This window comes from Botryllus schlosseri, chromosome 10 (genome assembly GCF_051294905.1).
Source record: "Botryllus schlosseri isolate E-star chromosome 10, Bs_hap1, whole genome shotgun sequence".
Lineage (NCBI taxonomy): Eukaryota > Metazoa > Chordata > Ascidiacea > Stolidobranchia > Styelidae > Botryllus > Botryllus schlosseri.
The window spans coordinates 23544782-23562921 of record NC_137245.1 but is presented as its reverse complement, the minus strand read 5'-3'; the positions used below and the strand labels follow the sequence as shown (position 1 = coordinate 23562921).

Here is an 18140-nt window from a genome sequence, read left to right as displayed (position 1 = left end):
TACTGGTTCGAGTACTCGGTACTAGTGCTATATATCCAAGTCGTTGTAACTTACTCCTCAACCGTTTCAGGTGAAATTACTTACTCTTTGCACGTTTGACTTTAAAAGCAGAAAGTAATTTTGTAATGAGTTTACCTCACTTTTACAAAGTTATAAATCAGACCTACACCAAAATCCTACATTTGAATAACAGGATTATGCGAAAACAGCAAGATAGACCCTACCCGCTTCTCCTAGGTCCCTATTTCGCGTTATTCACGGTCTTTTTTGGGTATTTTAAGCTAAAACGGAAGATAAATTCACAAAAATGAGTACATTTATGCGAGGATATTTTCCTGGAGAAGGACGTACGCCAACCCCATTAGTATGAGGATCGATGGGGACATCAAATATACCGCATTGCCGTCAACCTTTACAGCCAGACTGTTTAGAGTCAAGTGTACCTGTTTGATGCTGGTGTGATCAGACTAGATGACCTTCACGGTCTTATCGATCAATCCTATCTAATACCGAATACTGTGCAAGCATATTTTCTGCACCACCATCACTGCCGTGTGTTATGTATTTTGGTTATATGAAAATAAAGACTCTCTCTCTCTCTTTATCTCTTACTGAGTATACGAGTTTCCTCAGACAGCTGATAGGACTGACTTCGATCGCGTCACACTCGAGTGATCACAGCTGTTTTGAGTACATCACACCGATATTACAAGCATTCGTACGACAAGTGATGAGAGCTCGTAAGTGTGATCATGGTTTCCGTAGTAAAAACAGAGTGATTTTGTCGAATAACCCACCGTCAGACGGGTGTATCACTAACAAATACCCCTACCCTTTTAGACCTAGTGTAAAAGACCATAGCTCCCGATCATCATGTTACAGTACTAACAAACCCTACCGAAAGAGATGGTACGTACGCACGATTAGCTTTTTTCATAAAAATATGAAATCTACATAAATACATACCGCTGGAGTCGTTGAGGGGTGTAAAGTTGGTATCGTTGTGGGGTAAGATTTTATTCATCCTCAAATGACTACGTTCTTGTTGGGTTAAACCTGATTGCGCTAACAACACATGCACAGCCCGCAGGTCGCTACAAAGTTTCGCTGCACGCAGAACTATTGTGCCTTGTATGGAGGTGATCACGATTCGGTCTTTCCGAATACCTACTCAAAAGTGGTGAGGAGACTTGGCGTATATCCATGATCACTCCGATACTTTTGTTCGAGGCAAACGCTGGGGATCGGATGGACGAACCCCGTTTTTGTTTGTGGTATGTGTGGAAAAATACAGTACAATTACTAGGGTTATATCACACCTCAAATTGTGTCTAAACTTGCCTCATGGGTCAATCGAGGCGACTCACACAGATATTCCTAGTTTATCCTTGAGGGCTGTATTACCGGTTAGCTGTATTTTTATGGATGATTAACAACCGTTAGCTGTCGCTATTGTACCATTTACATATGTGTTATACAAGGAGGCGGGCAACTCCTTCAGTCGGCGGGCCGGATATAAGAAAATTAGGTACTTGGCGGGCCGAATTGCCCGAATCGATACATTACTCACCCGTTGATCCCCATATATGAGGAATAAATCGTATTTAATCAATGTATTTTAACGTCCGCAATGTCACTACAAAGCCATATCTCGCCGATAATAACGAAGACAATGTGGATTTGAGAACAGCCTCGTTATACAAGCACCGCCGTTTCTATGCTTGTCTCTAATCAATGAACACACCGTGCAACCCATAAATAAGATTTACAAATTACCGGATCGCTTCGAAACTGTATTTTGACTCGATAGTTTTATGGGGCCTACTCTTTATAATTAGGATGGAAAGCGATTTCACGACATTTCTTTTAAAGCTACTTCTACTTGAGTACTTCAAAGCTATATTCTGCTTTAGTCGAGTAGCGGACGATGACGATTTCACACGCATTCCAAAGTACATCTTGTGAGAATGATGTACCACCACCCCGGCTATTCTCGGCACGACATTGGATCATTTGGCTGTACTAAGGTGGGTATACCCCGACATGGTCGATTGCGCTCGATCTTTTTTCATGTAACGGGAGTTTGGGGCGATTTTACTATTCACATGGTTACACAGGCCCCCGTATCCACGTAATAGCCTGCACAATACCATCATAGCGTCATTTTTCCGATTTGGCTACATACCCGACTTTCGTAATCTAGGCCCACATTTTGCGTTACTCGTGGTGTTTTTTCGGATATGTTAAGCTAACAAGGAGGACAAATTGATAGAAAGCGAGTACATTTGGGCGAAGGGGTGACATATCTGGGAAAAGGAGGACATATGCTCCCTTGAATGAGGCCGTATGGTAACCATATTAGAAAGGAGGGTCGATGGGGACATTAAATGGATCGTATTGTGTTGGTGTCAACCAGAAAACGCGAGTTTTGTCAAACAGGGGGATTGATGACTGACATCGATTGTGCCATGCTCGATTGACCACAGCTGATTTGCGTACATCGCACCACATCGAAATTACAAGTATTCGAACGACAAGTCATGAGAGTTGTTGACGGGTAAAGTTGTTATCGTTGTGTGATTTTGCCAATATGCTCCTTGTGGTGGCAAATCTAATTGCACTATTAACACCTGTACAGACAAACAGAAGTCCGCCAATGAGTCGATACAAAGTCTCGCTGTACGCAAATTAATGTACAACGACACTCCCCTTACAGCAGAACTGTTTTGTCTGGACGGGGGTGGTCACGATTCGTTTCCGGACCCGGCGCAGATTCCATCAGTTTTGGTTAAACCCGGACTGGATGCGGCCAAGTGTCTTTGAGAGTCGGATTTATGCTACATTTTACCAGCCTAATACATGGAAATACCAGGACTTCACGTGCGAGTCGGATTTTTTTGGACTTTGCTTTTGCAAACCTATAGTCGCAGTGGATTCCGATTTCGAAATCTCCCACTCATCTTTACACCTCACCGAAAGCAGGCTATAGATCGCATCACGTATGATCTGTCACAATTCATTCCCATTATTGCACCACCGAGCGCGTTTCAGCCAAATAAGGTCAGTCCACCCCGATGAAGCGCGCTACCCCGATTCGTCACTTGAATCTGACATCGTACTCGCAGTTACCGAGTTCAAACGGGAAATACGAGGCTTGAAAGGGATGACACAGCGATTCTCTGACGGTAACACCCCGCCGAACTAATATACCCTTAGCATGACATTGTAAATATGTTTGTAAGTGTTGACATAACAAGTGTTGAGGATATGTTACGGCACAGCTGATTGTCTACAGCGAAATGAGTCGCCCTCGAATGACAAGTGCGCTGTGAATTCGTGATCCATATCTATCGTAGAGACGTGCAAAGCATCAGTACGACAACAGATCGATTCAAGTTGTACATCATGTACAGCATACAAAATTAATATCCCTCGGTAAATTGCATATCATTTATAGGCACTGGTATGATTACGCTTGACCAGACGTGAAGCAGTAAAAACACCCCATCATAAATACATTGTTTGGATGGGACTGTCTGTCCTTATGAAGACGCTAGAACGCGGTATAGGTATGGAACAGCCACATTTGTTGCTTGCACCGAATACTAGGTGCGTAATACCGGGGGTTAACACGTTGGTGTGAGTAAAATTGAGAATCATCTATTTATTTAATTACTTATTATATTTATAATGTTACGTTATTTAAGCTAATCTATGTCGGGTCGCCTAATACAAATTTCTACTACGACATTCATTCTGATTCTCGGTATGACTCGGAATGACACACATATTTATAATAATAACAGATACATTGTTTGGTTGGGACTGTCTGTCCTTATGAAGACGCTAGAACGCGGTATAGGTATGGAACAGCCACATTTGTTGCTTGCACCGAATACTAGGTGCGTAATACCGGGGGTTAACACGTTGGTGTGAGTAAAATTGAGAATCATCTATTTATTTAATTACTTATTATATTTATAATGTTACGTTATTTAAGCTAATCTATGTCGGGTCGCCTAATACAAATTTCTACTACGACATTCATTCTGATTCTCGGTATGACTCGGAATGACACACATATTTATAATAATAACAGATACATTGTTTGGTTGGGACTGTCTGTCCTATATGAAGACGCTAGAACGCGGTAAAGTGTGGAACAGCAGTTGTTGCTTACACCAATCACTAGGTACGTACTACCGCAAGTTAACACGTTGATGCGAGCAAAATTGAGAATCAGCTATTTCTTTAATTACTTATTATATTCTTAATGTTACTTTATTTAAGTTAATCTATTTCGGGGGCGCCTAATACCTATCTCTAATACACGACATTCTTTCTGGTTCTCGGTGACGGTAACACTTCGCCGATTCAATCTGTCCGTAGTATGATGCTGCAAATATGCTCGGCGGTGTTGGCGTAACATGTGTTGAGGATATGTTACGGTACACGCGAACACAGCTGATTGTCTATAGCGAAATGAGTCGCTCTCGAACGACAAGTGCGTGGTGAGCTCGCGATCGATCGTACATACCGGTAAAGCATTAGTTCGACAACTGATCGATTCAAGTTGTACATCATGTACACTGTACAGCATACAAAAATAATATGCCGCGGTAAATTGTATATCATTTACAGACACCGGCATGATTACGCTTGACCAGACGTGAAGCAGTAAAAAGAACCCATCATAAATACATTGTTCGGTTGGGACTGTCTGTCCTAAGACGCTAGAAAGCGGTAAAGGTGTGGAACAGCAGTTGTTGCTTGCACCAATTACTAGGTACGTAATATCGGAAATTAACACGTTGATGCGAGTCAAACTGAGAATGAGCTATTTCTTTAATTACTTATTATATTATAAATGTTACTTTATTTAAGTTAATCTATATCGGGGGCGCCTAATACCTATTTCTAATACACGACATTCTGGTTCTCGATATGACTCAAAATGACACACATATTTATAACCAGATCAGATCATTTCTCCTTACTATTTAAGTCGACAACAAAGCAAGAGCAAGTGCGACAGTATGGAAAAGACTAGAAACGTCACTATGCACAGCCGAACGTATAGACACCTAAATCACGCACCAGGATCCCACCGATCAGGAGAAAACTTTATTGACGTCACGACCGGCAATTATTCCTATGCCCCACCGTACACGAAATCGAGTCAATCGCGAAACGACAAGTCAACCAGGGTGGTTTGACAGGCAATTATTCCCAAAGCCCCGTCACGAAATTGGACCACAAAACGATAGGTCAGGGCGATTTGTCGGCAGGCAACTATTACCAAGCCCAGGTCTCGTGTCCAGAGGTCAAGCGAGGTAAAATCAGGAGTGGAAAAGTACAAGTAGAATGACTCAAGTCTCATGTCTGAGTACAAAGGTCAATCCAGATTCTTTGTTCGTTTTCTCTCTATCGTTAATTATTCCCCCTTTTTTGATTGCCGCACACAGGGTCATAAAAGTATTGCTGCAAAATTGAGAATGAGCAAATTCTTTAATTACTTATTATATTGATAATCTTTGTTTGTTTATTATAAATCGCGAATGGGCGTCGATCGCCCAAACTATATACTACTATTCTTCCATTCATACCCGAAGGTATGACTATCGATACCTCAATTGATACTAAATGAATCTCTAATAACCTCAATATATCAATGTCTGACGTGTATAGTGCTACATTCCTCATCTATTTGCGGTTAGCAATTGCCTTGCGTTAGTACCAACGTAAACTACGGCACCCCCGAAAAGATTACCGTTTCCGTAATAGATACGCGGTGCACATAGGCACGATGTCTGTAACGTCCGCGACTTTTGACGCGAGTTCGCTGCACTTAAGATCCCAAAGTTTGATAGACGACATTCATGTGGCAATTGGTCAATCTGCAGCCACTATGACTAATGACTATGACAAGTTTTTATTGCAGTCAAAACCGTGGAAAGTAGCATTTATTTTTCACAAAAGTTGTAGCAAAAAGTTGCATTTATTTTTCACAAATTCGCACTAAAAAGTTGCATTTATGGACAAGTTCCTTGAAATTATTAGGGTATGAGATACTCGATTCGATGCGTATCCTAGACACTGTAGCAAAACTCAGTGTTGGCGACTTCAACAAAATCAATAGCCTGAAAAAATTGACGCATTGACAATATATTTTTGGCGGTCTAGCCTGTATATACGTCAAACAAGAAAGGACCTCAAATTTGAATGATCTATTTACATACAGGCCTAGTGCAAAATATTTTCAATAAAAAGTCAGTTGCAAGAAAAATCGAAATAAATTACAAAAAGTTGCCCGAAAAAAATTGAGAAAAGCTACAAAGAGTTGTACCCTCCAAACACCTTAAAATGCTATACTACATAACTTGTGAGTATTTAGAAAGCTGCCGGACGCTGTAAAACAAAGTTGCAAAATTAGCCAAAACTTGACCTGTAATGACTGTATTATGGTGTAACCTGTAACGCGTCTACGTCTAGCAGGTTTGAAGAACGGTTTTAGTACTTGTATCGCATGTTCTAAAACTCTGCTATTACGACTGCGTCTATGCCCATAGGCCTGGATTGAAGAATGTTGAAAAACTCAACAGTTTTTATATGAGAGGTTGACCGCTCAGTGTCTGATGTTTAGGACTATACCTCGGGAAGTGCACTGTCCTATCCATGTGTTGCACAGACGCCTATAAAATTTCTACTAGTCAAATACCGAAAAGGAGGTCTACAAATCATGTTCTTTCATCAGATCTACCGTCCCTGTCAACGACATTGGCGATTTTGGGAAAAGGCTCCATTGCTGCAGTGTTTTATGGCTGGTATCTAATATCATCTGAAGTGGTTCCAACTCTTCAGAGAAGCGCCGCTATGAGTATATGCTCCGCAACAGCAAGGATTGGATCATTTAGCGCTCCATACCTAATGTACACAAGTAAGCGAAATTTTATTCAACTCACAGAAATGCGACATGGAAGGCTACTTCAGTGTAAGCAGCCCATATACGCCTTGTCTATATACATTGTGCTTGTAAAGCGAATCAAATTGTCCCACCTCAGCGAAATGCAACATTAGAATTATAGAGGCCGATACCGATAACGATTATCGACACACTCACATAGCCGATAACCGATAACATAGGCCGATTTTATTATGCAAGGAGCAAATATCCATTTCTCTTTACTCTGTTCGTGAATCACGTGAATCGCATAGTAACGGAATGGGTCCGCCGCGCTTGCGCCTGTGAGTAATACGTATGCAGATCCCCCATAGGTTTTTTTGGAGGGAGGGGATGGATCCTCGAACTCATCCAATATTTACCTTTCCACTCGAAAATTATTCTTCTGACTACGCCATTGTCCTCATCAGTACTGAAAACCCTCTCCGTTGGAACAATCGTTGGAGTGATGACGTCACTGAACAAGGCGCAAACTTGGCCGATACCGTTATTAATACAAAGACTGATATCGATCCGACATATCAGTCCGGCTTTTATTAGCTAGCAAAATAACCGAGAGGGAGCGGCTAAAGTGGTTTATTTCTCGGCAGCAAAAACATCGGGAAAACATTTCAACAGTGTCTATCCGGACGTAGGCGAAACCGCTGAAGCGCTTGTTATCGATTTTGATGGCAAAATATTTCCACGGTTTTAAAACATTGATATACAATATAATCTTCAGTTGTGTCAGGAATCTGATTTCACTATGTATTGATTTATTTTCAGAGTTGATTGCGATCAGGTGCGTTTTCCCAAGATAATTTATCGTGGAGCAGCGTATTTTCATTGTTATCGTCAGATATTGCTCTCCGCCCCTTCTTTTTTTCGGTCCATCCCGGAGGTGCTCCACCATGGTACCTGAAACATAAACAGGGCATTTCCTTCACAAATTTTATATAGTATAGCGAACGTCGGTTCGAAATTGCAGTAATCTGATTTTATCATGTCTTCAATTTCAGAGGAGTTCAGGGCTTTGCAGAAGAAGTAAAACTTTATGGCGAACGCTTTTTATTGTCGATCTTGATTGTTATATACCAGGGGCGGCCAACCAGTGGCCCGAGAGAATATTTTGAGTGGCCCGCGGGTTAATTCTAGAAATTATTTATATTATCAAATAAGAAATTACCAGAACCAAATAACCCAAATCAGATTAGCCTGACAGCGAAATTTGGGATTTTTATGACTAAATTATCAGTTCTGGCGCATTGGCGTAGCCAGGGACCATCCACATTTTTCGTAGAAAGTCGTATGTGACCATAAAGTGCAATAATTCGTATGTTACCCGAAATCTTCGATATTTCGAAGTCCAAGCGTCGGATAATCATGTCCTTGCCAAATGAGCCCGGCGGTATGCAGAGGCGACCCGCAATATATGCAACTCACCAGCAAGTAACATTATCATCCACGGAATTCAATCGCTAAATTTAAAAAAATTTCGCGCTGGGGGCGCCTAGGTGGTCGGTACACACTGAGTCTTTATGTCATAATTGTTATTGATTTTGATGCGTAATAATTAGGGATCGTGTGAACGTGAGGTTCAAGTTCGCGTTCTGTGTGTGAACCTAGGATATTTAGAGGTTCACGTTCACAAACGAGCCTTGGAAGGTTCTGTACTGTGAACCTTTTTCTTATATTACAATTTTCACTTCATTACAACGTCTTTGATTGAAATTTATTGCATTTCAACTGCTGGCCACTCTATGCATGGCGCTGGCAGCATAAAAAATCAGTAGTAGTCAGCTGTAGTCAACGAATGATGCTTTTTCAATCAATTAACGGAATTGATATCGTTGTCTGATGTAAAAAATCTAATAGGTGTAGGGGGTCAATGTTGACTTCATATGTTTATTGTATCATATAAACAAAATCCGTGCGATTGTGGTGTTGGCTACTGCTCCAATTTTTTAATGGGATGATATCGGCAGCAAGTATAGAAACCCACCGTTTTACACTCTGCTCAATATCAACGTTTCAATACTCAGACTCCGAATACATTGTCCAGTCTGGCCTGGACCGTTACCGCGTAAGCTTATATTCCCTTGCAAGTCCTTGTTGAAATTGTAGGCACAGGGACGAAAGATGTTGACTCTATGGGATCATTATATCAGTTAATACATCTGGCGACGTTTAAAACGTCAATATGTAGTTAAGCATAGTGTCATTATGTGGCGCGGAGTCGTCGCTAGGTATCACTTCACTGAAATTTAGGGTTGGAATTAGCAATTGACATGAGGTTCGCGTTCGCGTTCACACAGAACCTTTCAAAAAGGTTCTCGTTCACACGAACCTGAACCGTTCAGAGGTTCACACCACCCTTAGTAATAATATATGCCTTGTTTTCACCGTTACATAATACGGTTCGCTCCCGGAAGACTAAAAAAAGGTCATCAACATCAAGTGGCACGCGCAATTGTTCGTATAAATCTCATGCGGCCCTTTGGCCGAAATGGTTAGCCACCTCTGAGATACAGAATAACCGGGGCATTTGACTAATTCGTCAAAGTGTACTCGTACTGTATCTGAACTAACCTGGTTTCCGATATGCCTTTGCCGTCCTTTGTCTTACTTTTTTTTGCGAGCGGCGACGTCTCTGCATTGTATCAACAACAAAACAATGACCAATGCAATAGCGTGTATCCTCCTCATGTCTTCTGGACGGAGCGATTACACCCTACATGGATTACATATTACAATCAAAATTGTGTCATGCAAAATTTAAATTTTATATTTGCGAATTTGATTAAAGTACACCTCACTCCCCCTCTCTCTCGATATAGGTATTTATAGGATTTTTAAAAACACTATAACACCCGAGCGGTGATTGCGACGGCCCCGACTCGCTACCGCAGAGATGCCAGACACATTTCTGTGCTAAGTGCGGTGAATAGCAGGTTTTATATTGTCAGACTGAAGACTCGATTAATAATTGTTTCATGTAGAAGCTAATGTCATCGCATGGCGAAGTAGCAATTGCTCATGACGGTATAACACAGTGGTGCTTATAGCCTTAGTGAGGCTTTGTGCTCCACAGTTCAATGCATTTTCCCTCTCTCTCTCTCTCTCTCTCTCTCTCTCTCTCTCTCTCTCTCTCTCTCTTCTCTCTCTCTCTCTCTCTCTCTCTCTCTCTCTCTCTCTCTCTCTCTCTCTCTCTCTCTCTCTCTCTCTCTCTCTCTCTCTCTCTCTCTCTCTCTCTCTCATGCTGCCAACTTATAGCGCGGCCCACTGATTTCTGAGCTTTTTGAGTCCCTGCAATTGTGAGGTCGGCGATGAGGAGCCCAGATTAACCTCCGACATGTAAAAGCATGACAGGAGCCGCTGTACAGGACATATTAATTAATGTCCGTATTTCGCCCTTTGGTATAATGCATAGTTGATCAATTACAGATACAGGTCGGGTGTCGTTTTTAATTATTGTCCTTTGCTTGTAATATAAGCTGCATTAAGCAGTATAGTTCTGAAGTAGGCCTATATAGCTTTGAGCCTACTTTATGAAACCCTCTATTAGTATATAGATAGATATCTATCTATTCTATCATATGTATCTATTCTATTTTTAGCAAATTGATTTTCAATGCTCTTTAACAGATCGGCTTGAATTTATATCAAAAGCTATACTGGGACCTAGTGATATTGCTTATAGTTTGATATGGCTTTTCAGTGTTCACTGTTCATGTTCCTAACTAGTTCACGTATCACGTATCATGATAGGACAACGGCTCTCAATAAAGACTCTGTGAGCCGCATATGGCTTCCTGCAAAGTTTCTAGCTACACCCACCAGTATATCCAGAAATGATTAGTGTTCTACCGTCAAGCCAATCCTATCATAGGCGCCGAACCTGGGCATACAAGGCATGCCAGGCATACCTAGACATTTTTCAGGTATGCGGCATGCCTAGAATTCGGTTTGGCATGAATCGGCATAAACCGCGATTGTGTTATTTAGAACGAATTGCAGTGTATTTCCGTTTACGACATTACAAGCGCGTTGCCAATTAACGAGATTTGTCTGTGCACACTACACAATGTAACGCGACGCGATCTCCCGCTGAGATGATTGCGAAATTGTGTCATTGATTGCCGTGCGCTCGGCCATCATCGCTTGGGACGCTTGCCTGATGCCTGCTTTATCGCGTCTCCGACAAGCCTAGTTTCACTCGCTTGAGCGTGATGAACAATCACATCAGCAGTAGGCCCGGTGCCATCGCTGCCTGCACTATCGCATCTGTATTGACGCACACGATATTATCGCTTGCCTACAAAATCACATCTGCAGCAGGCCTGGTACGAAAGATATCATCGCTGGCCAACTATCGCGTCTAGAGCCGAGCATGCGTTGGCTCCCATCTCTCGAGCCTAGCATACGTTGGCTCCAATCTTTCGATGGCTTGGTGACAATGCCGTTAGGTGTTTGTTGGTTAGCGATTGTAATTAAAGAGCGACATCGCTGACCTGAATGACATCGAATGTCCGCAGACATGTGCGATTGTGAGTGCGCCGTGCATGCGTAAGTGGATTCCGCTAATACCTAAACATAACCATCAGAAGGTGTGTGTCAACTGTCAAGGCTTGAGTTGCAAAAGACGAGAAAGGTTTGAACAACCTGAAATCGGTGCCATTATAGAACAGATTCCATAACAACTCGGACATTTTGCCTTGCGCAAATCGTCACGGAGGCTACGTAATACGCGTTGATAAGCGGCGTATTTAATTGTTTGCTAGCGATCAGGGACTCGCTAATTGACAGCACTTCCGGACTCTTTGACAAGCTTATCATACGCGCAAGTTTGTTAACACGAAGATATTGCATAATCGGCATTTATGCAGGCACTTAACCCTCATGAATTGATGCTATATTATCCCTAATCATCAATTCCGTCGGATCATGACGTCATTCCTTTGTGACGTCATCGAACTCGCATACCTAAGGAAAATTAGCGTTCGGCGCCTATGAATCCTATGCGCGTAAGCGGTGTCTTACAAAATATTCGAATGGTAGTATATCGTGTTGTTAATAGGCAGCTCGGAAATCATAATAAAGGATATTAGTCCCGTTTAAAAGGGCCAGTATATTCGAAACACAGCGAATACCAAAAAACGCCAGGAAACCGTTTATAGTTTAAATTTTAAATCTGCATTTTAGGACTTGAATTGAAATTTGAAAAAGATGTTGCTCACTCGTTTCGATTCGGGGCGGACGGGTGTGCTCATAACAAGGCCATTACAATTTGCTTAACGATTTCGACGTATTTTCACGCCGCTGAACAGGGTTGCAATGACTCGAGTCGAGATTGTTTGGTGACTCGACTTGACTCGAGTCATTTTTTCAAATGACTTGACTCGAGTCATTGTGCATAACTCAAACAAAGTTCTATTACTCGAGACTTTAGGACGGCCAAGACAGACATTTCATTGTAACTTGGAAGAATGGGAAATTACAATTTTATTGATATTTCGTCTATCCGTCCGGATATTTAGAAAATTTAGGTCTAGAAACTGTTAAGACTGACAAGAATTACGACATTATGTATACGAGCCATTCTATATCGCTCGAGCAGAGTTGAAAAAGTGGGTTGAGCCGGACTGAACTGAAAACTAAGCACCGAACAGTGAGCACAATGACTGGAACTCGGACTCGAGTGAAAATACTATTACTCGGACTTGACCCTCTACTCCAGGGGTGGCAAGCTTAACTGCGCTCGCGGGCAACATCAAAATTGCTCAATCCCAAAATACTTCAATATCCATGCACTCATTTTCATTTGAATACTTTCTTTACCAGCCTATATATGCACAATAGTATATTGCATTATATTACGGATCATAGCGGTTCTACTCTAACTGCACCTTTATTCGCTAACAGTGGAATTGGCAATGATGCGATGATTGGTAGGCCGAATACAGTTATAAAACAGCGGCTCTAACGATGTAATAACTTGGCATATGCTCCCTTCGTTTTAGCGATATATTGGGATCAACCCTGCGTATGCGTTGTGAGGAATGCAAAAGATTTAACTGTAAACGTGGACTTGGGCATTTGTTACATACTATCACATCGCGATTCGGGTTTCGCTGGGGGCTGGAGACCATGTAACCTGCATATCAGGGTTTTGATTGGCGTTTTCGCTTCTGTGAATAACTAGTTTTTGGTATAGGTGAAATTAATTCGCACTTGCTTGCCTTCACGGAATCAGGTGTCAATGTCAGCGACCTGCTCCTAATGGTGACTAGAAACCACAACACCGCAGTCGGGTGGTTATAATGCAGGGGTGGGCAAACTTTTGAGCTCGCGGGCCGCATTCAACATCTGAATCCATGCGCGGGCCGCACTATATCAAATTGGGATTATAAACCAAAACACAATATTGGTATTCGATTATATAGTGATGACATGGAGATGTGTTTATTAAAAACAAGCCAGATGTTGCTTTGATGATATCGTACACCCGTCAGAAACATATAGTGGCGAGATTTCGTAGGCTGGCGGACCTCAATAACCAATTTGTCAAAACTATAGAGATGAAAGTCGGTTGGCCCGATTCTTTGAACAGCATTGAAACTTCAATCTGTTAGCAGCGATCTGTTCTTAGATTTACCAATTCCACTATTGGTTCAGTTCCAGGACACAAAATACTGATAGAATCATAACCATGTTAGCTTCAAACACGCTTCTACTATGAGTAGATAAAGTATGAATAGGCCCTACCCCCATTCCACGCATACAGACAACGAATCTACCCAAGACACGCCGGAATTGTTTTTATAAGCACACCATTGAAATAATTAAAAATGGAGTTGCCAATCTGAAACCCCACTGGTGATCCAAATTATGTCAATCTCATTTCTGTGATATTAAGTATTTACCTTAGATCAGTGGTTCTCAAACTTTTTAAGACCCCCCCCCCCCCCTTATGACGGTGAAAGATTTCGCGCCCCCTTATCATCATATCACAAACCGCAGCCAGGATGCTTGCAAACCTAACGGGTAGTTTGATGGCATAGAAGGTTACGACTGTGGATGAGAGATTTTTAAATATGTAATTCAGACTAAGTACCGAGCAATAACTATGAATTGGACGTAAATTTTTTTTTTCAGTTGAGGTCATTTTCGCGCTTCCCTTCAGATGCTTTTGCGCTCCCAAGGGGGGCGCGCCCCCCAGTTTGAGTACTACTGTCTTAGAATTATAATGATGAAATATACTAAGAAAAATTAATCAAGTCCCTGCATTAATTCGATATTTAGTACGCATTTTCTCAATATTTTTAAAAAGTTTCTTTAGACTCTCGCGGGCCGCACAGAACGGTGTTGCGGGCCGCATGCGGCCCGTGGGCCGTAGTTTGCCCACATCTGTTATAATGTGACCTATAAGCATCCTCGACATGTGCCCTTCTTGAAGGACTATTTATTGGAAGTATTTCTCACTAAAAATCTCAACATTTGTTAGAAATGTGCTGGATAATACACGCATTTTTCAATCTACTCAGAATTGCTTCGCGGCCGGATTAAATAATCTGGCGGGTGGGATGCGGCCCGTGGGCCGTATGTTTGACACCCCTGCTCTACTCGGTGACTTGGACTCGGTGGCGAGTTGAAAATGACTCGAGTCAAAACTATAAAAGTGAGATTGACTTGTGACTTGGTTACAACCCCGTCGCTGAATCCATAAATGTGTTGCATTTCAATAAATAGAATTGAATTGTGACCATTAATACATACTTGTAGCCCTGCGGTTGTTTTTTTATATGACAAATAGACTTGATGCTTCTCGCCTGACCGCCCTCCATCTGTACAGTCTAAGTACGTGGTCTGCTGATTACTCTCTTCCTTCCTTCTCTGCGGCTACTGTTGCGCGTAATAAAATGTCGCTGATTCCACGTTGTGATGTCATAAGCAGAGGTGGTCAAAGTAGTCAAGAAATCTACCCAAGTAGAAGTAGAACTAGCGACGAAAAAATCTGCTCAAGTACGAGTAGAAGTACTTCTTTCATAAGCAACCTAAAACTACTTGAAGTAGAAGTAGAATTTACCGACTTTAAATCTACTCAAGTAAGTAAGTAGTTGTGAGAACGATCCTAATTCGTTCACATGAATTGTCAAAAGGTGCAAATTGAACTATGCGAAAGGTGCCGAGCTCGATTCATATTGATGAATACCAGGAGGTATTCAATTTTCGACAGCATAAGCATTCTTCCGCATCATGGGATGAAAATGATAATATTGATATGGAAATGCGATACTAATCCTCCACGTTTTAGAAAATATCGTGGTATGGGGCCTTCCCCATATTACAAGGCCCATAGTATAGTCGAAGAGCAATACGGAGAAGTTGTATAGGATATGGTGCAAACACTTTGCGCGATTAGTAAACGTTAATAAAAAATATGGTGAACCGTAAAAATGCCATATTGTGTAGCTTTATTTCCAGAAGTTATAGGCATTACTACACTTGATTTTATATTTCAACATGTATGTTGTCCAGACAAAATAACTGATATTAATTGGAACTCAGAGTATATGATACTGGGAATTGAAAGTGAAATATAAATACTACTTCTAAAAGCGGACTATGTATTTCATGTAAAGCTTCAAAGGTGGTATGCTAAAACAGCTCTAAAACTTTAAAAAAAAATCAGATTCCACTTTTTCAGATTAGGACACTCCATGGACAATGGACATGCTAGATTACGATATGATAAGTAAATGCTAGATTGCGAAACATCAGTTTCAAACGTTATGATGAGCCATATATAGTGTGATGAAATATTTCTTATGGGCGAAGGGCGACAATGTGGTTTGAACGGAACCACGCCAACCCGCTACCCAAATTATATTCACCGATACTTTCGTGAAATCAAACTGGTAACTCCTTATCCACTGCGCGCAAAGTGCGACGAAAATTCTGGGCTTTACTTAACTTTTATGAAAATTAAATGTTAATACTCCGTGAAAACAGCTCCAAAATTCCTCAGATCATCTTACTGATAGGAGGATTGAACTACTTCTACTTGACAAACTTAAAATAGCGAAAAGTAAGTAAGTAGATCACAAAATATTACGAAGTAGAAGTAGCGGAAATCATATCTACTTGAGTAAGTACCAGAAGTAGCGGGAAACTACTTGGGTACTTCGAAAAAGTAGAAGTACTTCGTTACTGACCACCTCTGGTCATAAGCAGTCAGCGTCACCACGTTGTGACCTGAAAAACGTTGTTTTTGCGTGTTGTTGTGTCTTAGTTGTTATAATCTCATTCGTCTTTCTGTTTAGGGAAATACAATTATTTGGCTCCAAACATGACGATGGGGGCCTTGGCCTTGTCTTGTGGGTTTGCCGCGGTGTTCTTTGTTCCTGAAACGCTAGGAATGAATGTACCGGACACCGTGCAAGAAGCCAGAGAGAACAACAGGTGCGGTGTAGAAAAATTAATAAATTAGTAAGACCCCGAGCATCGATACTACGAGCAAGTGGCGTAGGAACATATGCTGCCTCCCATGGCTTTCCTTGAAAATGCCGCCAAAATTTTGAAATGGTTTCATACTTTTCAATTATATTTACTGGAAATCTTGTGTTGACTAAAAAAGGTCTTCAACTCACATTTAGCCACTCCGCAGTGTTGGGATCAAGTCACTACCTTCGAGTCTCGAGTCATCTCAAGTCATTGCACATTTTGACTCTAGTCAAGTCAAGTCAATTGATTTTCAAAGGTGACTCGAGTCAAGTCAAGTCACTCGTTTTTTGGAGATGACTCGATTCAAGTCCAGTCAAGTCAAGTCAAGTCACGAGTCAAATCACAATTCAAGTCAAATTGAATTTTCGAAGTGTGAGTGATGATACAAAGTCATTACATTTGCTAGCTGTGTGACTGACAGATTGGTTGGTGATATCTCTTGAAATTAAATAGCGAGTATCAAGTTAAATATACGTGCAAAAAGGCGTTGTATCGCTCACGAACTCTTAAAGCTGGTAATAAAATACGTCAGCCAAAATGTAGGATCGAATACGAAGCGCCGAGAAGTTGACACAAATTGATATGGTACAACCCATCAACACATCCGTGAGATTATAAACGCATAAACTATATTCGTTCGATTCAAATCATACTGGAGGGTTGGCTAAGCTGAGCACTTCGCGATGCAAGCACTGAGCCGTCTAACAAACAGAGATACGTAGTTATTAGATTATTCTACAGCTAGTACATAAATGTAAGCTGTGATCATTTCGTTTTCGGTCAATATATTTGTGATGTAACAATTAAGGATCAGTGAAAAGTACATACTGTGAATGACTGGTTGCTCTCACAAGTCATACTGGCGTATCGCGAACAATCCGAACATCAAAAAGATGCAGCAATTTAATCGACACCGTTTACTAGATGACTTGAAATTGACTCGTGAATTTCGCTCCGAGTCACGAGTCAATCCACATTTCTGAAGCGCCGAGTCAAGTCAAGTGAAGTCATTTTTGCAAAGTGACTCGAGTCAAGTCAAGTCATGCGAAAAAGTTGACTCGAGTCATCCCAACACTAGTCCCTAGCAGCCTGCCGCCCATGGCGCAGAGCCATAGGCCAATAACCGTTAAGTGACTGCTACGCGCCGAATGTTTAATAAAATTATTAATACATTAAAGACAAAAACGTCATATTCCTATCGCCATTTAGGTTTTACAAATGGAATATCTTCAAAAAGTTCGAGACCTGTAAACCAGAACAGTCATCGACTCCGGACGACGAGGAAAAAGAGCTTATAATTTAGATTTATTTTCCTGCCTGCCCGATTGATATCCAACGTAATTCTTTTGATGGTCCGTGACCAGAAACCAACTGATATCCAAACGTTTAACCGTTACTGATTTGGGCTGGTGGATTTGATATTTGTTGCGCCGTAATTAGAACTAAATCCATGTCAATCGCAATACGAAACGCGACAATATAATCCATAATTTAATGTAGAGGTGCATTCAGTCGTAACTTTGGAATCGGTTACAGGCAGATATGAACTAAAGAAGCATTCCGTATGACGTATACCTTTAAAACTACCATACATCTAAATTATACTCGCTGGAAGGTCCATCCAATTTTAAAGTCGCGGTTTGCATTCGACCATGAGATGTGACTGTATTCGATATCGCGTGACATTCCACAATCA

General features: G+C 41.3%; 1 protein-coding gene across 1 annotated transcript in view; it reads left to right on the top strand.

Annotated features, from left to right (window-relative positions):
* LOC145448490 (solute carrier family 22 member 4-like) overlaps positions 1-17943 on the top strand; it is a 29081-nt gene extending 11138 nt beyond the window's left edge. The window contains exons 9-12 of the mRNA XM_080326881.1: positions 5597-5612; positions 6755-6937; positions 16264-16402; positions 17654-17943. Of these exons, the coding sequence (XP_080183007.1) occupies positions 5597-5612; positions 6755-6937; positions 16264-16402; positions 17654-17747 (432 nt within the window). The 3' untranslated portion in view covers positions 17748-17943. The remainder of the gene's footprint in view (positions 1-5596; positions 5613-6754; positions 6938-16263; positions 16403-17653) is intronic.
* Positions 17944-18140: the final 197 nt, after the last annotated feature.